The sequence below is a fragment of the Bombina bombina genome, chromosome 5, assembly GCF_027579735.1.
Source record: "Bombina bombina isolate aBomBom1 chromosome 5, aBomBom1.pri, whole genome shotgun sequence".
Classification (NCBI taxonomy): Eukaryota; Metazoa; Chordata; class Amphibia; order Anura; family Bombinatoridae; genus Bombina; species Bombina bombina.
In genome coordinates this window covers 1,158,135,517-1,158,148,599 of record NC_069503.1, presented here as the reverse complement: position 1 = coordinate 1,158,148,599, position 13,083 = coordinate 1,158,135,517, and the positions used below count along the sequence as shown (strand labels likewise).

The 13,083-nt window shown below is 43.1% G+C and overlaps 1 protein-coding gene across 1 annotated transcript in view; it reads right to left on the bottom strand.

Moving 5' to 3' along the window:
* MROH1 (maestro heat like repeat family member 1) overlaps positions 1-13,083 on the bottom strand; it is a 1,587,326-nt gene that overhangs the window by 307,953 nt on the left and 1,266,290 nt on the right. The window contains exon 31 of the mRNA XM_053715983.1: positions 4,784-4,939. Within this exon, the coding sequence (XP_053571958.1) occupies positions 4,784-4,939 (156 nt within the window). The remainder of the gene's footprint in view (positions 1-4,783; positions 4,940-13,083) is intronic.

The window sequence follows — 13,083 nt, the reverse complement described above, 5'->3', positions numbered from 1 at the left end:
ATCTCTCACAGAAAGACACTAACACTCTCACATACTATCACACACATACTCTCACTCTCTCACACAAAGACACTAACACTCTCACATACTAGCACACACATACTCTCACTCTCTCACACAAAGACACTAACACTCTCACATACTAACACACACATATTCTCACTCTCTCAAAGAAAGACACTAACACTCTCACATACTAACACACACTCTCACTCTCTCACAGAAAGACACTAACACTCTCACATACTAACACACACTCTCACTCTCTCACAGAAAGACACTAACACTCTCACATACTAACACACACATATTCTCACTCTCTCACAGAAATACACTAACACCCTCACATACTAACACACACATACTCTCACACTAACATACATACTCTCACTCTCTCACACAAAGACACTAACTCTCTCACATACTAACACACACTCTCACTCTCTCACAGAAAGACACTAACACTCTCACATACTAACACACACATACTCTCACTCTCTCACAGAAAGACACTAACACCCTCACATACTAACACACACATACTCTCACTCTCTCACACTAACATACATACTCTCACTCTCTCACACAAAGACACTAACACTCTCACATACTAAAACACATACTCTCACTCTCTTACACAAAGACACTAACACTCTCACATACTAACACACACATACTCTCACTCTCTCACACAAAGACAATAACACTCACATACTAACACACACATACTCTCACTCTCTCTCACACAAAGCCACTAACACTCTCACATACTAACACACACATGCTCTCACTCTCTCACAGAAAGACACTAACACTCTCACATACTAACACACACATACTCTCACTCTCTCACACAAAGACACTAACACTCTCACATACTAACACACACATACTCTCACTCTCTCTCACACAAAGCCACTAACACTCTCACATACTAGCACACACATACTCTCACTCTCTCTCACAAATACACTAACACTCTCACATACTAACACACACACATACTCTCACACAAAGACACTAACACACATACTCTCACTTTCTCACACAGACACTAACACTCACATACTAACACACATACTCTTACTCTCTCTCACACAAATACACTAACACTCTCACATACTAACACACACTCTCACTCTCTCACACAAAGACACTAACACTCTCACATACTAACACACACATACTCTCACTCTCTCACACAAAGACACTAACACTCTCTCACAGAAATACACTAACACTCTCACATACTAACACACACATACTCTTACTCTCTCACACAAAGACACTAACACTCTCTCACACAAATACACTAACACTCTCACAGACTAACACACACATATTCTCACTCTCTCACACAAAGGCACTAACACTCTCACATACTAACACACACATACTCTCACTCTCTCACACAAAGACACTAACACTCTCTCACACAAATACACTAACACTCTCACAGACTAACACACACATATTCTCACTCTCTCACACAAAGGCACTAACACTCTCACATACTAACACACACAAAGACACTAACACTCTCACATACTAACACACACATACTCTCACTCTCTCACACAAATACACTAACACTCTTGCATACATAGTGAGTGTATTTCTCATGTAGTGAGGGTATTTCTCATGTAGTGAGTGTATTTCTCATGCAGTGAGTGTATTTCTCATGTAGTGAGTGTATTTCTCATGTAGTGAGTGTATTTCTCATGCAGTGAGTGTATTTCTCATGTAGTGAGTGTATTTATCATGCAGTGAGTGTATTTCTCATGTAGTGAGTGTATTTATCATGCAGTGAGTGTATTTATCATGCAGTGAGTGTATTTCTCATGCAGTAAGTGTATTTCTCATGTAGTGAGTGTATTTCTCATGTAGTGAGTGTATTTCTCATGTAGTGAGTGTATTTCTCATGTAGTGAGTGTATTTCTCATGCAGTGAGTGTATTTCTCATGCAGTGAGTGTATTTCTCATGCAGTGAGTGTATTTCTCATGTAGTGAGTGTATTTATCATGCAGTGAGTGTATTTATCATGCAGTGAGTGTATTTCTCATGCAGTGAGTGTATTTCTCATGTAGTGAGTGTATTTCTCATGTAGTGAGTGTATTTCTCATGTAGTGAGTTTATTTCTCATGTAGTGAGTGTATTTCTTATGTAGTGAGTGTATTTCTCATGCAGTGAGTGTATTTCTCATGTAGTGAGTGTATTTCTCATGTAGTGAGTGTATTTCTCATGCAGTGAGTGTATTTCTCATGCAGTGAGTGTATTTCTCATGCAGTGAGTGTATTTCTCATGTAGTGAGTGTATTTCTCATGTAGTAAGTGTATTTCTCATGCAGTGAGTGTATTTCTCATGCAGTGAGTGTATTTCTCATGCAGTGAGTGTATTTCTCATGTAGTGAGTGTATTTCTCATGCAGTGAGTGTATTTCTCATGCAGTGAGTGTATTTCTCATGTAGTGAGTGTATTTCTCATGTAGTGAGTGTATTTCTCATGTAGTGAGTGTATTTCTCATGTAGTGAGTGTATTTCTCATGCAGTAAGTGTATTTCTCATGTAGTGAGTGTATTTCTCATGCAGTGAGTGTATTTCTCATGTAGTGAGTGTATTTCTCATGTAGTGAGTGTATTTATCATGCAGTGAGTGTATTTCTCATGCAGTGAGTGTATTTCTCATGCAGTGAGTGTATTTCTCATGTAGTGAGTGTATTTCTCATGCAGTAAGTGTATTTCTCATGTAGTGAGTGTATTTCTCATGTAGTGAGTGTATTTCCCATGTAATGAGTATATTTCCCATGTAGTAAGTGTATTTCCTATGTAATGAGTATATTTCCTATGTAATGAGTATATTTCCTATGTACAGTAATGAGTATATTTCCTATGTAATGAGTATATTTCCTATGTAATGAGTATATTTCCTATGTAATGAGTATATTTCCTATGTACAGTAATGAGTATATTTCCTATGTAATGAGTATATTGCCTATGTAATGAGTGTATTTCCTATGTAATGAGTATATTTCCTATGTAATGAGTATATTTCCTATGTAATGAGTGTATTTCCTATGTAATGAATATATTGCCTATGTAATGAGTATATTTCCTATGTAATGAATATATTGCCTATGTAATGAGTATATTTCCTAGGTAATGAGTATATTTCCTATGTAATGGGTATATTTCTTATGTAATGAGTATATTTCTTATGTAATGAGTATATTTCTTATGTAATGAGTATATTTCTTATGTAATGAGTATATTTCCTATGTAATGAGTGTATTTCCTATGTAATGAGTATATTTCCTATGTAATGAATATATTTCTTATGTAATGAGTATATTTATTATGTAATGAGTATATTTCCTATGTAATGAGTATATTTCTTATGTAATGAGTATATTTCCTATGTAATGAGTATATTTCCTATGTAATGAGTATATTTCCTATGTAATGAGTATATTTCCTATGTAATGAGTGTATTTCCTATGTAATGAGTATATTTCCTATGTAATGAGTATATTTCCTATGTAATGAGTATATTTCCTATGTAATGAGTATATTTCCTATGTACAGTAATGAGTATATTTCCTATGTAATGAGTATATTTCCCATGTAATGAGTATATTTCCTATGTAATGAGTATATTTCCTATGTAATGAGTATATTTCCTATGTAATGAATATATTGCCTATGTAATGAGTATATTTCCTATGTAATGAGTGTATTTCCTATGTAATGAGTATATTTCCTATGTAATGAGTGTATTTCCTATGTAATGAGTATATTTCCTATGTAATGAGTGTATTTCCTATGTAATGAGTATATTTCCTATGTAATGAGTATATTTCCTATGTAATGAGTGTATTTCCTATGTAATGAGTATATTTCCTATGTAATGAGTATATTTCCTATGTAATGAGTGTATTTCCTATGTAATGAGTATATTTCCTATGTAATGAGTATATTTCCTATGTAATGAGTATATTTCCTATGTAATGAGTATATTTCCTATGTAATGAGTATATTTCCTATGTAATGAGTATATTTCCTATGTAATGAGTATATTTCCTATGTAATGAGTATATTTCCTATGTAATGAGTATATTTCCTATGTAATGAGTATATTTCCTATGTACAGTAATGAGTATATTTCCTATGTAATGAGTATATTTCCCATGTAATGAGTATATTTCCTATGTAATGAGTATATTTCCCATGTAATGAGTATATTTCCTATGTAATGAATATATTGCCTATGTAATGAGTGTATTTCCTATGTAATGAGTGTATTTCCTATGTAATGAGTATATTTCCTATGTAATGAGTATATTTCCTATGTAATGAGTATATTTCCTATGTAATGAGTATATTTCCTATGTACAGTAATGAGTATATTTCCTATGTAATGAGTATATTTCCCATGTAATGAGTATATTTCCTATGTAATGAGTATATTTCCTATGTAATGAGTATATTTCCTATGTAATGAATATATTGCCTATGTAATGAGTATATTTCCTAGGTAATGAGTATATTTCCTATGTAATGAGTATATTTCTTATGTAATGAGTATATTTCTTATGTAATGAATATATTTCTTATGTAATGAGTATATTTCTTATGTAATGAGTATATTTCCTATGTAATGAGTGTATTTCCTATGTAATGAGTATATTTCTTATGTAATGAGTATATTTCCTATGTAATGAGTGTATTTCCTATGTAATGAGTGTATTTCCCATCTGGCATCAGAAAATCTGACAAGTCACACACTCACCATAGCAATGTTAAAGCAGGTGTTGAAAAGGACGCTGGAGTCGGGGTTTTCAAGTGCAGGTTTAAGTGTCTGCAACTTCTCCACTAACTCATCCTTGTGATCTGGTGCAAAACCTAAAAAGGGAAAGTTTAACTTTAGTATAAAAGAAGGGAAAATCTACAGGAAATAAGAGACACGTGGTATGCAGAGTGTATATATGAGCGAGAAAATGTGTGAGTGCACATATATGTGTGTGAAACAAAGGGGGAGAAGGTTTTTATGCAAGACAGAGGGGGCGGTGGTTATGAGTTTATGTGTAAGATAGACGGGAGAGTGTGTGTGAGAGAGATAGAGGGGTGAGAGAGCGTCTGTGTGTGTGAGACAGACAGAGATGAGACAGGGGGGGGGAGAGGCAGTTTGTGTGTGAGATATAAAAGGAGAGTGTGTGTGTGTGAGGCAGAATAGGAGAGAGAGAGCGTGTGTGTAAGACAGAGGGGGAGAATGTGTGTGTAAGAGACATACAGAGGGAAAAGAGGCTGTGTGTATGAGAGGGGGGAGAAAATGTGTGTGTGTGATTGTGAGACGGGAGAGAGAATGTGTGTGATTGTGAGACGGGAGAGAGAATGTGTGTGATTGTGAGACGGGAGAGAGAGAGTGTGTGTGATTGTGAGACGGGAGAGAGAGAGTGTGTGTGATTGTGAGACGGGAGAGAGAGTGTGTGTGATTGTGAGACGGGAGAGAGATTGTGTGTGATTGTGAGACGGGAGAGAGAGTGTGTGTGATTGTGAGACGGTAGAGAGAGTGTGTGTGATTGTGAGACGGGGGAGAGAGTGTGTGTGATTGTGAGACGGGAGAGAGAATGTGTGTGATTGTGAGAGGGGAGAGAGAATGTGTGTGATTGTGAGACGGGGGAGTGTGTGTGATTGTGAGACGGGAGAGAGAATGTGTGTGATTGTGAGACGGGAGAGAGAGAGTGTGTGATTGTGAGACGGGAGAGAGAGAGTGTGTGATTGTGAGACGGGAGAGAGAGAGTGTGTGATTGTGAGACGGGAGAGAGAGAGTGTGTGATTGTGAGACGGGGGAGAGAGTGTGTGTGATTGTGAGACGGGACAGAGAGTGTGTGTGATTGTGAGACGGGAGAGAGAATGTGTGTGATTGTGAGACGGGAGAGAGAGAGTGTGTGTGATTGTGAGACGGGAGAGAGAATGTGTGTGATTGTGAGACGGGAGAGAGAGAGTGTGTGTGATTGTGACACGGGAGAGAGAATGTGTGTGATTGTGAGACGGGAGAGAGAATGTGTGTGATTGTGAGACGGGAGAGAGTGTGTGTGATTGTGAGACGGGAGAGAGAGTGTGTGTGATTGTGAGACGGGAGAGAGAATGTGTGTGATTGTGAGACGGGAGAGAGAGAGTGTGTGTGATTGTGAGACGGGAGAGAGAATGTGTGTGATTGTGAGACGGGAGAGAGAGAGTGTGTGTGATTGTGACACAGGAGAGAGAATGTGTGTGATTGTGAGACGGGAGAGAGAATGTGTGTGATTGTGAGACGGGAGAGAGAATGTGTGTGATTGTGAGACGGGAGAGAGAGAGAGAGAGAGTGTGTGATTGTGAGAGAGAATGTGCGTGATTGTGAGACGGGAGAGAGAATGTGTGTGATTGTGAGACAGAAGAGAGAATGTGTGTGATTGTGAGACGGGAGAGAGAGAGTGTGTGTGATTGTGAGAGAGAATGTGTGTGATTGTGAGACGGGAGAGAGAATGTGTGTGATTGTGAGACGGGAGAGAGAATGTGTGTGATTGTGAGACGGGAGAGAGAGTGTGATTGTGAGACGGGAGAGAGAATGTGTGTGATTGTGAGAGAGAATGTGTGCGATTGTGAGACGGGAGAGAGAATGTGTGTGATTGTGAGACGGGAGAGAGAGTGTGTGTGATTGTGAGACGGGAGAGAGAATGTGTGTGATTCTGAGACGGGAGAGAGAATGTGTGTGATTGTGAGACGGGAGAGAGAGAGTGTGTGTGATTGTGACACGGGAGAGAGAATGTGTGTGATTGTGAGACGGGAGAGAGAATGTGTGTGATTGTGAGACGGGAGAGAGAGAGTGTGTGTGATTGTGAGACGGGAGAGAGTGTGTGTGATTGTGAGACGGGAGAGAGAATGTGTGTGATTGTGAGACAGGAGAGAGAATGTGTGTGATTGTGAGACAGGAGAGAGAGAGTGTGTGTGATTGTGAGACGGGGGAGAGAATGTGTGTGATTGTGAGACGGGAGAGAATGTGTGTGATTGTGAGACGGGAGAGAGAGAGTGTGTGTGATTGTGAGACGGGAGAGAGAGAGTGTGCGTGATTGTGAGACGGGAGAGAGAGAGTGTGTGATTGTGAGACGGGAGAGAGAGAGTGTGTGATTGTGAGACGGGAGAGAGAATGTGTGTGATTGTGAGACGGGGGAGAGAGTGTGTGTGATTGTGAGACGGGAGAGAGAGAATGTGCGTGATTGTGAGACGGGAGAGAGAGTGTGTGTGATTGTGAGACGGGAGAGAGAATGTGTGTGATTGTGAGACGGGAGAAAGAATGTGTGTGATTGTGAGACAGGAGAGAGAATGTGTGTGATTGTGAGAGAGAATGTGTGTGATTGTGAGACGGGAGAGAGAATGTGTGTGATTGTGAGAGAGAATGTGTGTGATTGTGAGAGAGAATGTGTGTGATTGTGAGACGGGAGAGAGAATGTGTGTGATTGTGAGAGAGAATGTGTGTGATTGTGAGACGGGAGAGAGAATGTGTGTGATTGTGAGAGAGAATGTGTGTGATTGTGAGAGAGAATGTGTGTGATTGTGAGACGGAAGAGAGAATGTGTGTGATTGTGAGACGGGAGAAAGAATGTGTGTGATTGTGAGACGGGAGAGAGAATGTGTGTGATTGTGAGACGGGAGAGAGAATGTGTGTGATTGTGAGACAGGAGAGAGAGTGTGTGTGATTGTGAGACGGGAGAGAGAATGTGTGTGATTGTGAGACGGGATAGAGAATGTGTGTGATTGTGAGAGAGAATGTGTGTGATTGTGAGACAGGAGAGAGAGTGTGTGTGATTGTGAGACGGGAGAGAGAATGTGTGTGATTGTGAGACAGGAGAGAGAGTGTGTGTGATTGTGAGACGGGAGAGAGAATGTGTGTGATTGTGAGACGGGACAGAGAATGTGTGTGATTGTGAAACGGGAGAGAGAATGTGTGTGATTGTGAAACGGGAGAGAGAATGTGTGTGATTGTGAGACGGGAGAGAGAGTGTGTGTGATTGTGAGACGGGAGAGAGAATGTGTGTGATTGTGAGAGAGAATGTGTGTGATTGTGAGACGGGAGAGAGAGTGTGTGTGATTGTGAAACGGGAGAGAGAGTTTGTGTGATTGTGAGATGGGAGAGAGAGAGTGTGTGTGATTGTGAGACGGGAGAGAGAGTGTGTGTGATTGTGAGACGGGAGAGAGAATGTGTGTGATTGTGAGACGGGAGAGAGAGTGTGTGTGATTGTGAGACGGGAGAGAGAATGTGTGTGATTGTGAGACGGGAGAGAGAATGTGTGTGATTGTGAGACGGGAGAGAGAATGTGTGTGATTGTGAGACGGGAGAGAGAATGTGTGCGATTGTGAGACGGGAGAGAGAATGTGTGTGATTGTGAGACGGGAGAGAGAATGTGTGTGATTGTGAGACGGGAGAGAGAATGTGTGTGATTGTGAGACGGGAGAGAGAATGTGTGTGATTGTGAGACGGGAGAGAGAATGTGTGCGATTGTGAGACGGGAGAGAGAATGTGTGTGATTGTGAGACGGGAGAGAGAATGTGTGTGATTGTGAGACGGGAGAGAGAATGTGTGTGATTGTGAGACGGGAGAGAGAATGTGTGTGATTGTGAGACGGGAGAGAGTGTGTGTGTGATTGTGAGACGGGAGAGAGAATGTGTGTGATTGTGAGACGGGAGAGAGAATGTGTGTGATTGTGAGAGAGAATGTGTGTGATTGTGAGACGGGAGAGAGAATGTGTGTGATTGTGAGACGGGAGAGAGAGTGTGTGTGATTGTGAGACGGGAGAGAGAATGTGTGTGATTGTGAGACACGAGAGAGAATGTGTGTGATTGTGAGACGGGAGAGAGAGAGTGTGTGTGATTGTGACACGGGAGAGAGAATGTGTGTGATTGTGAGACGGGAGAGAGAATGTGTGTGATTGTGAGATGGGAGAGAGAGAGTGTGTGTGATTGTGAGACGGGAGAGAGAGTGTGTGTGATTGTGAGACGGGAGAGAGAATGTGTGTGATTGTGAGACAGGAGAGAGAATGTGTGTGATTGTGAGACAGGAGAGAGAGAGTGTGTGTGATTGTGAGACGGGAGAGAGAATGTGTGTGATTGTGAGACGGGAGAGAGAATGTGTGTGATTGTGAGACGGGAGAGAGAATGTGTGTGATTGTGAGACAGGAGAGAGAGAGTGTGTGTGATTGTGAGACGGGGGAGAGAATGTGTGTGATTGTGAGACGGGAGAGAATGTGTGTGATTGTGAGACGGGAGAGAGAGAGTGTGTGTGATTGTGAGACGGGAGAGAGAGAGTGTGCGTGATTGTGAGACGGGAGAGAGAGAGTGTGTGATTGTGAGACGGGAGAGAGAGTGTGTGTGATTGTGAGACGGGAGAGAGAGTGTGTGTGATTGTGAGACGGGGAGAGAGAGTGTGTGTGATTGTGAGACGGGAGAGAGAGAGTGTGTGTGATTGTGAGACGGGAGAGAGAGTGTGTGTGATTGTGAGACGGGAGAGAGAATGTGTGTGATTGTGAGACGGGAGAGAGAATGTGTGTGATTGTGAGACGGGAGAGAGAATGTGTGTGATTGTGAGACGGGAGAGAATGTGTGTGATTGTGAGACGGGAGAGAGAATGTGTGTGATTGTGAGAGAGAATGTGTGTGATTGTGAGAGAGAATGTGTGTGATTGTGAGACGGGAGAGAGAATGTGTGTGATTGTGAGAGAGAATGTGTGTGATTGTGAGACGGGAGAGAGAATGTGTGTGATTGTGAGAGAGAATGTGTGTGATTGTGAGAGAGAATGTGTGTGATTGTGAGACGGAAGAGAGAATGTGTGTGATTGTGAGACGGGAGAAAGAATGTGTGTGATTGTGAGACAGGAGAGAGAGTGTGTGTGATTGTGAGACGGGAGAGAGAATGTGTGTGATTGTGAGACGGGAGAGAGAATGTGTGTGATTGTGAGAGAGAATGTGTGTGATTGTGAGACAGGAGAGAGAGTGTGTGTGATTGTGAGACAGGAGAGAGAGTGTGTGTGATTGTGAGACGGGAGAGAGAATGTGTGTGATTGTGAGACAGGAGAGAGAATGTGTGTGATTGTGAGACGGGAGAGAGAATGTGTGTGATTGTGAGACGGGAGAGAGAATGTGTGTGATTGTGAGACGGGAGAGAGAGTGTGTGTGATTGTGAGACGGGAGAGAGAATGTGTGTGATTGTGAGACGGGAGAGAGAATGTGTGTGATTGTGAGACGGGAGAGAGAATGTGTGTGATTGTGAGACGGGAGAGAGAGTGTGTGTGATTGTGAGACGGGAGAGAGAATGTGTGTGATTGTGAGAGAGAATGTGTGTGATTGTGAGACGGGAGAGAGAATGTGTGTGATTGTGAGACGGGAGAGAGAGTGTGTGTGATTGTGAGACGGGAGAGAGAGTGTGTGTGATTGTGAGACGGGAGAGAGAATGTGTGTGATTGTGAGACGGGAGAGAGAGTTTGTGTGATTGTGAGATGGGAGAGAGAGAGTGTGTGTGATTGTGAGACGGGAGAGAGAGTGTGTTTGATTGTGAGACGGGAGAGAGAATGTGTGTGATTGTGAGACGGGAGAGAGAGTGTGTGTGATTGTGAGACGGGAGAGAGAATGTGTGTGATTGTGAGACGGGAGAGAGAGAGAGTGTGTGATTGTGAGACGGGAGAGAGAGTGTGTGTGATTGTGAGACGGGAGAGAGAGAATGTGTGTGATTGTGAGACGGGAGAGAGAATGTGTGTGATTGTGAGACGGGAGAGAGAGAGTGTGTGTGATTGTGAGACAGGAGAGAGAGAGCGAGTGTGTGTGATTGTGAGACGGGAGAGAGAATGTGTATGATTGTGAGACGGGAGAGAGAGTTTGTGTGATTGTGAGACGGGAGAGAGAATGTGTGTGATTGTGAGACGGGAGAGAGAATGTGTGTGATTGTGAGACGGGAGAGAGAATGTGTGTGATTGTGAGACGGGAGAGAGAGAGAGATTGTGTGTGATTGTGAGACGGGAGAGAGAATGTGTGTGATTGTGAGACGGGAGAGAGAATGTGTTTGTGAGACGGGAGAGAGAGTGTGTGTGATTGTGAGACGGGAGAGAGAGTGTGTTATTGTGAGACGGGAGAAAGAGAGTTTGTGTGATTGTGAGACAGGAGAGAGAGTGTGTGTGATTGTGAGACGGGAGAGAGAATGTGTGTGATTGTGAGACGGGAGAGAGAGAGTGTGTGTGATTGTGAGACGGGAGAGAGAGTGTGGGTGATTGTGAGACGGGAGAGAGAGTGTGTGTGATTGTGAGAGAGAATGTGTGTGTGTGTGTTTGTGAGACGGGAGAGAGAGAGAGTGTGTGTGATTGTGAGACGGGAGAGAGAGAGTGTGTGTGATTGTGAGACGGGAGAGAGAATGTGTGTGATTGTGAGACAGGGGAGAGAGTGTGTGTGATTGTGAGACGGGAGAGAGAATGTGTGTGATTGTGAGACGGGAGAGAGAATGTGTGTGATTGTGAGACGGGAGAGAGAGTGTGTGTGATTGTGAGACGGGAGAGAGAATGTGTGTGATTGTGAGACGGGAGAGAGAGAGAGTGTGTGATTGTGAGACGGGAGAGAGTGTGTGTGATTGTGAGACGGGAGAGAGAATGTGTGTGATTGTGAGACAGGAGAGAGAGTGTGTGTGATTGTGAGACAGGAGAGAGAGTGTGTGTGATTGTGAGACGGGAGAGAGAGTGTGTGTGATTGTGAGACGGGAGAGAGAGTGTGTGTGATTGTGAGACGGGAGAGAGAGAGTGTGTGTGATTGTGAGACGGGAGAGAGAATGTGTGTGATTGTGAGACGGGAGAGAGAGAGTGTGTGTGTGATTGTGAGACGGGAGAGAGAATGTGTGTGATTGTGAGACGGGAGAGAGAATGTGTGTGATTGTGAGACTAGAGAGAGACTGTGTGTGATTGTGAGACGGGAGAGAGAGAGAGAGTGTGTGATTGTGAGAGAGAATGTGCGTGATTGTGAGACGGGAGAATGTGTGTGATTGTGAGACAGAAGAGAGAATGTGTGTGATTGTGAGACGGGAGAGAGAGAGTGTGTGTGATTGTGAGAGAGAATGTGTGTGATTGTGAGACGGGAGAGAGAATGTGTGTGATTGTGAGACGGGAGAGAGAATGTGTGTGATTGTGAGACGGGAGAGAGAGTGTGATTGTGAGACGGGAGAGAGAATGTGTGTGATTGTGAGAGAGAATGTGTGCGATTGTGAGACGGGAGAGAGAATGTGTGTGATTGTGAGACGGGAGAGAGAGTGTGTGTGATTGTGAGACGGGAGAGAGAATGTGTGTGATTCTGAGACGGGAGAGAGAATGTGTGTGATTGTGAGACGGGAGAGAGAGAGTGTGTGTGATTGTGACACGGGAGAGAGAATGTGTGTGATTGTGAGACGGGAGAGAGAATGTGTGTGATTGTGAGACGGGAGAGAGAGAGTGTGTGTGATTGTGAGACGGGAGAGAGAGAGTGTGTGTGATTGTGAGACGGGAGAGAGAATGTGTGTGATTGTGAGACAGGAGAGAGAATGTGTGTGATTGTGAGACAGGAGAGAGAGAGTGTGTGTGATTGTGAGACGGGGGAGAGAATGTGTGTGATTGTGAGACGGGAGAGAATGTGTGTGATTGTGAGACGGGAGAGAGAGTGTGTGTGATTGTGAGACGGGAGAGAGAGAGTGTGCGTGATTGTGAGACGGGAGAGAGAGAGTGTGTGATTGTGAGACGGGAGAGAGAGAGTGTGTGATTGTGAGACGGGAGAGAGAATGTGTGTGATTGTGAGACGGGGGAGAGAGTGTGTGTGATTGTGAGACGGGAGAGAGAGTGTGTGTGATTGTGAAACGGGAGAGAGAGTTTGTGTGATTGTGAGATGGGAGAGAGAGAGTGTGTGTGATTGTGAGACGGGAGAGAGAGAGTGTGTGTGATTGTGAGACGGGAGAGAGAGTGTGTGTGATTGTGAGACGGGAGAGAGATTGTGTGTGATTGTGAGACGGGAGAGAGAGTGTGTGTGATTGTGAGACGGGAGATGAGAGTGTGTG